The sequence below is a fragment of the Oncorhynchus tshawytscha genome, linkage group LG13 (assembly GCF_018296145.1).
Source record: "Oncorhynchus tshawytscha isolate Ot180627B linkage group LG13, Otsh_v2.0, whole genome shotgun sequence".
NCBI classification, from domain to species: Eukaryota; Metazoa; Chordata; class Actinopteri; order Salmoniformes; family Salmonidae; genus Oncorhynchus; species Oncorhynchus tshawytscha.
Window position 1 is genome coordinate 28,936,056 of NC_056441.1, and position 13,852 is coordinate 28,949,907.

Consider the following 13,852-nt stretch of genomic DNA (forward strand, 5'->3'; position numbering starts at 1 on the left):
GACCAGACACCTCTCAACATCAACTGTTTAGAGGAGATTGCGTGAATCAGGCCTTCATGGTCGAATTGCTGCAAAGAAACCACTACTATCGGACACCAATAAGAAGAAGAGACTTGCTTGGGCCAAGAAATACGAGCAATGGACATTAGACCGATGGAAATCTGTGCTTTGGTCTGATGAGTCAAAATGTGAGATTGTTGGTTCCAACCAGCGTGTCTTTGTGAGACGCAGAGTAATTGAACGGATGATCGCCGCATGTGTGGTTCCCACTGTGAAGCATGGAGGAGGAGGTGTGTTGGTGTGGGGGTGCTTTGCTGGTGACACTGTCTGTTATTTATTTAGAATTCAAGGCACACTTAACCAAGCATGGCTACCACAGCATTCTGCAGCAATACCCCATCTCATCTGGTTTACGTTTAGTGGGACTATCATTTGTTTTTCAACAGGATAATGACACAACACACAACACACCTCCAGGCTGTGTAAGGGCAATTTGACCAAGAAGGAGAGTGATGGAGTGCTGCATCAGAATACCTGGCCTCCACAATCATCCGACCTCAACCCAATTGAGATGGTTTTGGATGAGTTGGACCGCAGAGTGAAGGAAAAGCAGCCAACAGGTGCTCAGCGTTATGTGGTATCTCTTTCAAGACTGAGAGAATGCCAAGTGTGTGCAAAGCTGTCATCAAGGCAAAGGGTGGCTACTTTGAAGAATCTAAAATCTAAAATATACTTGATTTGTTTAACACTTTCTTGGTTAAGTACATGATTCCATATGTGTTATTTCATAGTTTTGATATCTTCACTATTATTTTACAATGTAGAAAATAGTAATCTGTTTAAGTCCTGGAAAGAAATGTAAAATAATAGCTGGAGAGAGGGAGGTGCTGGTCTCTGCAGTGACTGAATATTAAATCTGTGATATATTGGCTGGCGTCGGATCACAGTGACCAGCTGTCCCCAACACTCTGGTTGTAGAACAGGCTAATTGACAGAATAGATTGTCACTGTCTCACATTGTAGGGCAGTTGGCCAGCTAGTCGCTCTGGGAGACCTCATTAACATAAGTTAGATGTGTTCTGTCAGCCAAGTCTTCATACGGAACCATTCTCATACTCTTAATAGAGAAATATTCTTAATGGACAAAACCAACAATGTCAAAAGGAAAACATTTTGAGCAGACAAAGAGAGCACGAGGGAAACAGACAGTAATATGGAGAGGTAAAGAAAGCCAAAATGGCTGCATTTAGACAGAGCCCAATTCTGAATATTTTTTAACTAATTGGTCTTTTGACCAATCAGATCAGCTCTGAAAAAGATCTGATGTGAAAAGTTCTGCTGTGATTGGTCAAAACATGAATTAGTGGAAAAAAGATCAGAATTGGGCTCCTTGTCTAAACGCAGCCAATGAGAGACTACAAAAACAAAAGTGACTGTGATTGTGTAATAGCCTCGGGCACTAACCCTGGACATTGTGGCTATGGCAGTGTAGCTACAAAAAAAGCGAGCATTTGACAAGAGTGGCATTCATTTGAAAACACTTTATTGGCATCGCCTCAAAGGTTGCACTTCCTGTTGCCCTCCCCTTCAGCATTTGTACGCACACATCAGTGTCATGCCTGGCTCTGCCTCTTCTCCTTATCCTCGCCCTCTCTCTCTCCTCTCCCCTCTCCTCGGAGGAATACACCCTGTGGAGGGGGCCAGCTGGGGGAGAGGACCCAGAGGAGAGAGACCCGGCTGGGCATAATTGGGTCCGGAGGAGGTTCTGGGTCTCCTGGCAACAGCTGGGCAGCTGCAGGGTGACGGCTGGATCAAACCCCTGACCGACTGGGGGTTAGAGGTGGGCTGGTGGATTGTGGCTGAGCAGACGTGGGTCTGTACTCAGCATCCTGCAGAAACGGCCCATGCCTGGACTGGATGTCGAGCGTGGACTGACTGGCTAATTCCCTATTTAGTGCACTACTTTTTACCAGCACACTATGGGCCCTGTTCAAAAGTAGGGCATAGGGAATGGGATGCAGCCTGGCTGACCATGCTGACCTGCTTCTGTCCTACAATCTGCATGTCCTCTCTGAACTCTGACCCTTCACGAAGCCTGCCAGCTGCTCTGCTGTTCTTTTAGATTTACTCTGTAGAAAGACATGGTTAGATGGAAACATGTTAAGATGAATGTTAGTAATTTCTAAGTCCCTATAGAGTGCCACTTTGGGTCTATGTTCAAGCCTCTTATTTTAGATTGGGATGTAGGATGCTCTCCTGCCTGCAGATTGCAAGATATTACTGCACTGTCGGGGCTATGAACACAAGCATTTAGCTACAGAGGCATTAACATCTCCGAAATATGTGTATGCAACCAATAATTTTTTTAATTTTATTTTGAGATTGAATGAGACTTGTCCTATCTAGTCAACCCAAAACTGACCAGAAAAAGTCCTTTGATTTCAACAATGGAAGACTTTGTGTCAAGGCATATAGTGGTACTGTAACAGCACTTGATACATTGCATACCTGCCAGGGTATGTTCTACTGTATGTGCAATGCAGAGGAGGCTGGTGGGAGGAGATATAGGAGGATTGACTCATTGTAATGGCTGAAATGGAATCAATGGAATTTGATCAAGCACATTAAATACATGGAAACCACATGTTTGACTCCTTTCCATTGATTCCATTCCAACAATTACAAGGAACCCATCATCCTATAGCTCCTCCCTCCAGCCTCCTCTGATGCAATGAGACTCCTTTGCTCTTAGAGCATTCTATGTGAATGTAACTTTGACATCCCTGTGCCAACTGGTCATGAGGACCTGTGGAAGGGAGGGAGGGAGGGAGGGAGGGAGGGAGGGAGGGAGGGAGGGAGGGAGGGAGGGAGGGAGGGAGGGAGGGAGGGAGGGAGGGAGGGAGGGAGGGAGGGAGGGAGGGAGGGAGGGGGAGGGAGGGGGAGGGAGGGAGTATTAGTCATCTCTACAGAATGGTCGTCAGTGACAGAGCCACTAATTAATGCTTTAAAAAAGACCCAGGAATCATTTCCATACAGCTCTCCTCCACCTCATCAGTTTATAACAGCCTCTCTGTCCTCTGAGAGCAGAACCTGACTCGAATGTACTCTACTGCTCTGCCATAAGTGCTGCTCGCGTGTGTGACGTGTGTTTTTTGTTCATTATTCCGCACTGTACTGCTATTTGCCACACTTCATTAATGTAGGACAGGTTTGTGTGCATGTCAACTATTTACTGCAGGACTATTGCATCAGGACTACGAATTCAGGACTTTCACAGGATTCACAGGATTTTAAATATTGACATTTTGAAATTAATTTAACAGAAACATGCAGCTGAACTTGAGAGTGTGGACATAAGCTAGAGGGTAGGGATACTTCTGGCCTTTCTGAGGACTACAGGTCATCATATGGTCATTTTGTGTTGTCATTACTAAACCAACTAACCCTTGAAATGCAAGGCCAAGCATTCATTTGTCTGGATGCACTCATCAACCCATCCGATCCTAAGAGGACCGAAAGTCAATGACACACCACTCCCACTGGGGACATGAGGTAATATTGTAATTACTGCATTGATTCTTATCTTAATACTGATGATCCGCATCAGCCTAAATGAAGCAGTTTGTTATTCTTTGAGTGAGCAATTTAAATGGAAAATGCATATGCCCCAATAAATGATCTAATATTTTATTTTCCCAGTGATGTGATTGAAAAAGGTGATTTAGAGTTCAGTTGTGATTAGTAGGTTGTAGATCAACTCTGGCAAAGAATAGGAAAAACAAATCTTGTTTCACAGCTGACAGTTTGAAGCTCGGACAGACACAAGACTAATCCAAACATCCCAGAGCCAAATTATTTTTGTTGTTGACTAGTTAATCCCTGAATTATTCTGGCCAAGCGTTTATATGATGATGAAAAAATATGACGAAGATTAAAGGAAGGCACAGGACTTTCTCGATGTTAAAGCCTGAACACATCCTCATTTAGCCTATAGGTCAAGAAGGAAATAAATAAGAGGAAAATCTGTAAATTATAGTACTTGGTTGTCTGAGGCTATATTTGTTTAGGCATGGATATTCACATCTTTTAATTATTATGGGCATGGAAATATTTACACCAATTGAGACATCTGTCATTTAGAAACTTTCAGATAGTCAATTGAACCGACATAATCAACTAAAGTTGGTAGCCTATTATATCATATAGTGTATTGGGAAAGTATTCAGACCCCTTGACTTTTTCCACATTTTGTTACATTACAGCCTTATTCTAAAATGGATTCAGTTGTTTTTTCCCCTCATCAATCTCTACACAATACCACAAAATAACTTAGCAAAAACAGTTTAAAACTGAAATATCATATTTATATAAGGATTCAGACCCTTTACTCAGTACTTTGTTGAAGCACCTTTGGCAGCATTTGCAGCCTCGAGTCTTCTCTCCAGAGATGTTAGATCGGGTTCAAGTCCTTGAAGGACATTCAGAGACTTGTCCCGAAGCCACTTCTGCGCTGTCTAGGCTATGTGCTTAGGGTCGTTGTTTTGCTGAAACGTCAACCTTCGCCCCAGTCTGAGTTCCGGAGCAGTCTGGAGCAAGTTTTCATCAAGGATCTCTCTGTACTTTGCTCCGTTCATCTTTCCCTCAGACTATTCTCCCAGTCCCTGCTGCTGAAAAAAAAACACAGCATGATGCTGTCACCAACATGCTTCACCATAGAGATGGTGCCAGGTTTCCTCCAGATGTGACGCTTGGCATTCAGGTCAAAGAGTTACATTTTGGTTTCAGAGCATCTTGTTTCTTTAGGTGCCTTTTGGCAAACTCCAAGAGGGCTGTCATGTGCCTTTTACTGTAGAGTGGCTTCCGTCTGGCCACTCTACCATAAAGGCCTGAATGGTGGAGTGCTGCAGAGATGGTTGTCCTTCTGGAAGGTTTTTCCATCACCACAGAGGACCTCTGGAGCTCTGTCAGAGTGACCATCGGGTTCTTGCTCACCTTCCTGACCAAGGCCCTTCCCCCCTGATTGTTCAGTTTGGCCCGGCGGACAGCTCTCGGAAGAGTCTTTGTGGTTCCAAAATTCTTCCATTTAATAATGATGGAGGCCACTGCATTCTTAGTGACCTTCAATGCTGCAGAAATGTTTTGGTGCCCTTCCCCAGATCTGTGCCTGGGGAAGGTTAACACAATCCTGTCTCGTAGCTCTATGGACAAGTCCTTCGACCTCATGGCTTGGTTTTTGCTCTGACATGCACTGTCAACTGTGTGACCTTATATAGACAGGTGTGAGCCTTTCCAAATCATGTCCATTCAATTGAATTTACCACAGGTGGACTCCAATCAAGTTGTAGAAACATCTCAAGGATGATCAATGGAAACAGGATGCAGCTGAGCTCAATTTCGAGTCTCATAGCAAAGGGTCTGAATGCTTATGTAAATAAGATATTTCTGTTTTTTATTTTGAATAAATTAGCAAACATTTCTATAAACCTGTTTTGTCATTATGGGGTGTTGTGTGCAGACCGATGAGGATGATGTTGTATTTGATCCATTTTACAATAAGGCTGTAATGTAACATAATGTGGAAAAAGTCAAGGGGTCTGAAAACATTCTGAATGCACTGTATATAGAACCAGTATATGATACATACCTCATACTGTATGTTTGATATCTATGCTATCAACACACACTTTTGAGTCATAGGAAGGTAGAACTACCTGAAGAAATGTTCCACAGTCTAAATCTGTGGTCCTGTGTGGCAGAGTTGGTAGAGCATGGCACGTGCAACATTCTGCAGGATTGTGGTTTCAATTTCCACTACCCATATCAACATGTACACACGCACCATGCTAAGTTGCTTCAATAAAAGCATCTGACAAATGGCATATCCTATTATGTTAAATGTACAAGACAAACAAAACATCCAAAGAACACTGCTGGAGGAGTCGATGTTGTCACTGCTGTGCAAGAGATCTCAGATTACGTCTCTGGTTGGCTGGTGACATGGTCGTTGGCATGGCGACCTCATTGTGTCTCATCCTATTGACAGAGATTAGCCGAGCTGGAAGGAGCAGGAGAGTTCAATTAGAATGAGTTCATGTTAAACAGTTCAAGGTAGCTCCCTTCCACCGATTGAATTTCGCAGGTTGCACTTAGTGACGTAAAAATATGCATATGGCAAAGTATCACTTTCACTGCAGAGTTTGTATAATGAAAGCAATACACCATTCACATTTACTGAGCAAAACAATCTCCCAATAAAAGTCTGCATTCTCCTATGGAGGGAATGGTGACAGAGGTGATTTCAAAGCAGTTTTCAGCAGGGAGAAGGGAATTTCATGAGAACCTTTGCTTCGAGAATGAAATGACTCTCTCACATTTAGAAAGAGGTGGGAAAGCATATTCTGTTTATCATAAGTAAAAAGAATGTGCATTCCACAAAAAAAGGCAGTAATTGGTGAGGACGTGGCAATGAATTCATATTAATCTTACGAAAATACTAACTGAATTTGGCTCTTTCAATGTTGTTTTCAATTGATTGGTTTGCATATATGTCTATCCTCCTCTTCAGTGGATCCATGCTGCTGCTGCTAGAAAGACAAATGCTGCCTGTAAACAGCCCTGACTCTCCTGAGAAACATCTATTTGTCTTTGTAGGGTGCTCTGTATTATGATGTATGTGATCACTAGCTTTAACTTAATGCTGCACATGTATCTATTCACCTGATGAATCGATGGCAGACTCTCTGCAGGACATGCTTGCTGGTTGCCAGTCTTGTTTTATTGTGAACGAACAAACTTCCTATAATTTGATATTGTCTGCTTTATAGATGTTCTTGTTAGAGAAGGTATCAATATTGATTCAGTCACAAAAGTTCAGGGAATCTGACTATCGAGACTATATTAGAGCAGTAGACACAGTGGTTGCTGCTTATGTCATGGTTATAAATAAACAACTGTAAATCAAATCAATGATTTTAGAGGGCGGGATAATGAGGATAATAACGGATCCGTTTACACTCGTAAGATGTCCAGATGCCGCTAGACCACCTCCGGAGGGGGTCAGAAAGATCTGATCACAATCAGTTCACAATGTGTCTTTTAATCATCTTCACCAGTCTGAAAACATGGGCACAATCAGAATGTGGACAACATCAGAACACGGGACGTATGTGAGCACCTGGTTTAAACAGGGCAAGATTGAGCTTCTTCAGATGAAGGAACATTTATCCTTCCATTGTCCAGCTCCTGTTACTTCACATTTAGCCTGTGGGCCTGGACCCCTATTCACATCACAGGATCCCTAAGACATACAGTACAGTCCAGACTAGTTATTATACAGTCTAGCCTGGATCCCTTTGACATACAGTACAGACTGGATATGATACCGTCTAGCCTGGATCCCTTTGACATCCAGTGCAGTACAGACTGGATATTATACAGTCTAGCCTGGATCAATTTGACGTACAGTACAGACTGGATATATTGTTCAGTCTAGCCTGGATCCCTTAGACATATGGACAGTACATACTGGTTATAATACAGACTAGCCTACATCCCTCTGACATACAGTACAGTACAGACTGCATGTCATACAGTCTAGCCTGGATCCCTCTGACATACCAATCATATAGTACAGCACTGTCACACATTACCCATACCCCAAAGACACATTAGTGTTTATAATAATTAGGTGGGTGCTTATATTTGTCCAATATCACACATGTACAAGTGTGTATTTTACACGTGTGAATTGGAAACCCAACTTTCCCTGAGACACCTCGGAGAGTTGGGTAACAGCTAGGGTCTGCCATTATCAATGGTGACCCTGGAAAAATTTGAGTTAAGTGTATTGCTCAAGGGCACATTGACAAGTTTTCACCTTGTGTGGCTCAGGGATTCAAACTGGCAACCTTATGGTTACTGCTCTTTTATTCTCTGTCCCCAACGCACGAGACAACCAGTTTTGATAGACTTTAGCCGTACGCTCATCCTACTCCTCCTCTGTTCGTCGGGTGATGTAGAGGTTAACCTAGGCCCTGTGTGTCCCCAGGCACTCTCATTTGTTTACTTCTGTAAGCGTAAAAGCCTTGGTTTCATGCATGTTAACATCAGAAGCCTCCTTCCTAAGTTTGTTTTACTCACTGCTTTAGCACACTCTGCCAACCCTGATGTCCTTGCCGTGTCTGAATCATGGCTTAGGAAGGCCAACAAAAATTCTGAGATTTCCATCCCTACAAAGGGGAGGAGTTGTAATCTACTGCAGAGATGGCCTGCAAAGTTCTGTCATACTTTCCAGGTCTATGCCCAAACAGTTTGAGCTTCTAATTTTAAAAATGAATCTCTCCAGAAATAAATCTCTCACTGTTGCCGCCTGTTATAGACCACCCTCACCTCCCAACTGTGCCCTGGACACCATATGTGAATTGATTGCCCCCCATCTATCTTCAGAGTTTGTTCTGTTAGGTGACCTAAACTGGGATATGCTTAATAACCCAGATATCCTACAATCTAAGGTAGATGCCCTCAATCTCACACAAATTATCAAGGACCCACCAGCTACAGCCCTAAATCTGTAAACATGGGCACCCTCATAGACATTATCCTGACCAACTTGCCCTCCAAATACACCTCTGCTTTTTTCAACCAGGATCTCAGCGATTACTGTCTTATTGCCTGCATCTGCTATGGGTCCATGGTCAAACGACCACCCCTCATCACTGTCAAACGCTCCCTAAAACACTTTTGCGAACAGGCCTTTCTAATCGACCTGGCCCGGGTATCCTGGAAGGACATTGACCTCATCCAGTCAGTAGAGGATGCCTGGTCAAACTGTTACAGACCTAAATTCATCCTGCCCTGCTCTGCCTAGCTAAAGTCTTCGAAAGGCAAGTTAAGAAACAGATCACTGACCATTTCAAATCCCACCGTACCTTCTCCGCTGTGCAATCCAGTTTCTGTGCTGGTCACAGGTGCACCTCAGCCACGCTCAAGGTACTAAACGATATCATAACCGCCATCGATAAAAGACAGTACTGTGCAGCCATCTTCTTCGACCCGGCCAAGGCTTTCGACTCTGTCAATCACCATATTCTTATCAGCAGACTCAACAGACTTGGTTTCTCAAATGACTGCCTCGCTTGGTTCACCAACTACTTCTCTGAAAGAGTTCAGTGTGAAAAATCGGATGGCCTGTTGTCCAGACCTCTGGCAGTCTCTATGGGGCAGTCTCTATTCTTGGGCCGAATCTTTTCTCTGTATATATCAACAATGCCGCTCTTGCTGAGGGTGATTAATTGATCCACCTCTACGCAGACGACACCATTCTGTATACATCTGGCCCTTCTTTGGACACTGTGTTAACAAACCTACAAATGAGCTTCAATGCCATACAACACTCCTTCCGTGGCCTCCAACTGCTCTTAAATGCTAGTAAAACTGCATGCATGCTCTTCAACCAATCGCTTCACCCATCCGCTAGTCTAACTAGCATCACTATTCTGGACGGCCCTCCCGTAGCACGCACTCCAGCAGGTATATTTCACTGGTCATCCCCAAAGCCAACACCTCCTTTGGCCACCTCTCCTTCCAGTTCTCTGTTGCAAATGACTGGAACGAATTGCAAAAATCGCTGAAGTTAGAGACTCATATCTCCCTCACTAACTTTAAGCATCAGCTATCTGAGCAGCTTACCGATCGCTGCAGTTCTACACAGCCCATCTGTAAAATAGCCCATCTAACTACCTACCTCATCCCCTTATTGTTTTTATTTACTTTTTCTGCTATTTTGCACACCAGTATTTCTACTTCCACATCATCATCTGCACATCTATCACTCCAGTGTTAATTTGCTAAATTGTAATTACTTCGCTACTATGACCTATTTATTGCCTTACCTCCTTACGCCATTTGCACACACTGTATATAGATTTTTTCTATCTTGTTATTGACTGTACGTTTGTTTACTCCATGTGTAACTCTGTGTTGTTGTTTGTGTCGCTCTGCTTTGCTTTATATTGGCCAGGTCGCAGATGAAAATGAGAACTTGTTCTCAACTAGCCTACCTGGTTAAATAAAGGTGAGAAGAAAAAAGAAAAAACACCATACAGAACACTCTAACCTCGAGGCTACCTGCTGCCCGATGTAATATGTAAAACATCCAGTGTGATCCATCTGTGATGCCTGGGTGGTAAAGGCAGATTTATGACACAACAAGCTATTAAGGAGCTGTGTGTGGTGGGGGGTAATATCAAGAAGCTTTGTGTGTGTGTGTGTGTGTGTGTGGGGGGGGTAATCAGAGGGGGAAATGGGCTGGAAACTATCTTCTTCATGCTGCATTGATTCATCCTTCAGAGAGGAGAGATATGAGGATCCGCCCAATACAATACACACCTCATCTTGAGGGATCTGGGAACGCCATCACACTGATCCCAGTTCAGCCATATCACACAACTCATCTAGATGGACCTGTGGAGGGGGGATACCTAACGCATTCAACTGAAATGTGTCTTCCGCAACTAACCCAATGCGGGGAGCTGCCTTAATTGATATTCACGTCAACAGCACCTGGGGAACAATGGGTTAACTGCCTTGCTCAAGGGCAGAACGACAGATATTTTCCTTGTCATCTCAGTGATTCAATCCAGCAACCATTAGGTTAGTGGCCTAACGCTCCTACCCGCCAGGCTACCTGCTGCCCTAATGATATTACACTGATACCAGTTCAGCAATTATGCACAACTCATCTACAGCGACATGGGGATGCTATTACACTGATCCCAGTTCAGCCATTACGCACAACTCATCTACAGCGACATGGGGATGATATTACACTGATCCCAGTTCAGCCATTACGCACAACCCATCTACAGGGACATGGGGATTCTATTACACTGATCCCAGTTCAGCCATTACACACAATTCAAATCAAATCAAATGTTATTGTTCACATACACATGGTTAGCAGATGTTCCGACCGTGCAGCAATATCTAACAAGTAATCTAACAATTCCACAACAACTACGTAATACACACATTTAAGTAAAGGAATGAAATAATAATATATACATATACATATATGGATGAGCAATGACCGAGCGGCATACGCAAGATGCAATAAATGGTATGTAATAAAGTATATACATATGCAATGAGTAATGCAAGATATGTAAACATTATTCAAGTGGCATTATTAAAGTGACTAGTGATCTATTTATTAGAGTGGCCAATGATTTCAAGTCTGTATGTAGGCAGCAGCCTCTCTGTGTTAGTGACAGTTGTTAAACAAACTATGGTTTTGTCAAGTCAGTAACGACATCTACTTTATGCATGATTCAAGTCATTTTTCCAGCAATTGTTTATAGACAGATTATTTCACTTATAATTCACTGTATCACAATTCCAGTAGGTCAGAAGTTTACATACACTCAGTTGACTGTGCCTTTAAACATCTTGGAGAATTCCATAAAATGATGTCATGGCTATAGAAGCTTCTGATAGGCTAATTGACATAATTTGAGTCAATTGGAAGTGTACCTGCGGATGTATTTCAAGGCATAGGCCAAAATAATGGGCCAAAATACCAGCAACAGTGTGTGAAAACCTTGTGAAGACTTACAGAAAGACCTCTGTCATTGCCAACAAAGGGTATATAACAAAGTATTGAGATAAACTTTTGTTATTGACCAAATACTTATTTTCCACCATAATTTGCAAATAAATTAATTAAAAATCCTACAATGTGATTTTCTGGATTTTTTTTCTCATTTTGTCTGTCATAGTTGAAGTGTACCTATGATGAAAATTACAAAATTACAGGCCTCTCTCGTCTTTTTAAGTGGGAGAACTTGCACAATTAGTGGCTGACTAAATACTTTTTTGCCCCACTGTACCTTCAAACTCAGTGCCTCTTTGCTGGACATCATGGGAAAATCAAAAGAATTCAGCCAAGACCTCAGAAAAGAAATTGGAGACCTCCACAAGTCTGCTTCATCCTTGGGAGCAATTTCCAAACGTACCACGTTCATCTGTACAAACAATAGTATGCAACTATAAACACCATGGGACCACGCAGCCGTCATACTGCTCAGGAAGGAGACGCGTTCTGTCTCCGAGAGATGAATGTACTTTGGTGCAAAATTGCAAATCAATCCCAGAACAACAGCAAAGGATCTTGTGAAGATGCTGGAGGAAACAGGTACAAAAGTATCTCTATCCACAGTAAAAACGAGTCCCATGTCGACATAACCTGAAAGGCCGCTCAGCAAGGAAGAAGCCAGTGCTCCAAAACCACCATAAAAAAGCCAGACTACGGTTTGCAACTGCACATGGGGGACAAATATCGTACTTTTTGGAGAAATGTCATCTGGTCTGATAAAACAAAAAAATTAACTGTTTGGCAATAATGATCATCGTTATGTTTGAGGGTAAAGGGGGAGGCTTGCAAGCCGAAGAACACCATCCCAACCGTGAAGCACGGGGTGGCAGCATAATGTTGTGGTGGTGCTTTGCTGCACTTCACAAAATAGATGGCATCATGGGAAGGAAACATTTGTGGATAAATTAAAGCATCATCTCAAGACATCAGTCAGGAAGTTAAAGCTTGGGTGCAAATGGGTCTTCAAAATGAACAATGACCCCAAGTATACTTCCACAGTTGTGGCAAAATGGCTTAAGGACAACAAAGTCAAGGTATTGGAGTGGCCATCACAAAGCCCTGACCTCAATCCTATAGAACATTTGTGGGCAGAACTGAAAAAGCGTGTGCGATCAAGGAGGCCTACAAACCCGACTCCGTTACACCAGCTTTGTCAGGGGGAATGGGCCAAAATTCACCCAACTTATTGTGGGACGCTTGTGAAAGGCTACCCGAAACATTTGACCCAAGTTAAACAATTTAAAGGCAATGCTACCAAATACTAATTGAGTGTATGTAAACTTCTGACCCACTGGGAATGTGATGAAAGAAATAAAAGCTGAAATAAATCATTCTCTCTACTATTATTCTGACATTTCACATTCTTAAAATAAAGTGGTGATCCTAACTGACCTAAGACAGGGAATTTTTTCTAGGATGAAACAAAAGGAATTGTAAAAAATGAGTTTAAATGGATTTGGCTAAGCTGTATGTAATCTTCCGACTTCAATTGTAAATTCTATCAGCATATTGATTGTAGAACTTGTGCTGGCAAAACTCTGGATCACTGCTAATCTAACTTCCACGATACATGCAAGGCCCTCCCCCGTCCTCCCTCCTGCAAATCTGACTACGACTACATTTTTCTCCTCCCTCCTATAAGGCATAAACTCAAACAGGATGTACCCGTGACAAGGACTATTCAATGCTGGTTTGAGCAATCAGAATCCACGCTTGAAGATTGTATTGATCATGCGGACTGGGACATGTTCCGGGTAGCCTCAGAGAATAATATTGATTTATACTCTGATTCTGTGAGTGAGCTTATAAGAAAGTACATTGGAGATTTTGTACCCACTGTGACTATTATACCCTAACCAGAAACCATGGATAGATGGCGACATTCGTGCAAAACTGAAAGCGTAGCCACGTCACGGACACCGACGCCTTGCTTCCAGACAAACTAAAGACCTACTTTTCCTGCTTTGAGGATAATACAATGCCACCGACGCAGCCCGCTACCAAGGACTGTGGGCTCTCCTTCTCCGTGGCTGATGTGAGTAAGACATTTAAACGTGTTAACCCTCGCAAGGCTGCCGGCCACACGGGATCCCTAGCCGCGTCCTGAGAGCATATGCCTACCAACTGACTGGTGTGTTTACGGATATATTCCATCTCTCCCTATCCCAATCTGATCTCCCCACATGCTTCAAGATGGCCACC

General features: G+C 42.9%; 1 protein-coding gene across 1 annotated transcript in view; it reads left to right on the forward strand.

The window, feature by feature from the left end:
• Nucleotides 1-8,914, forward strand: part of LOC121838937 (keratin-associated protein 5-11-like) — a gene marked incomplete at its 3' end in the record, with an annotated part of 64,788 nt that extends 55,874 nt beyond the window's left edge. Inside the window, 1 exon segment of the mRNA XM_042294903.1 lies at nt 8,899-8,914. Within this exon segment, the coding sequence (XP_042150837.1) occupies nt 8,899-8,914 (16 nt within the window).
• Between the last annotated feature and the right edge of the window lie 4,938 nt (nt 8,915-13,852).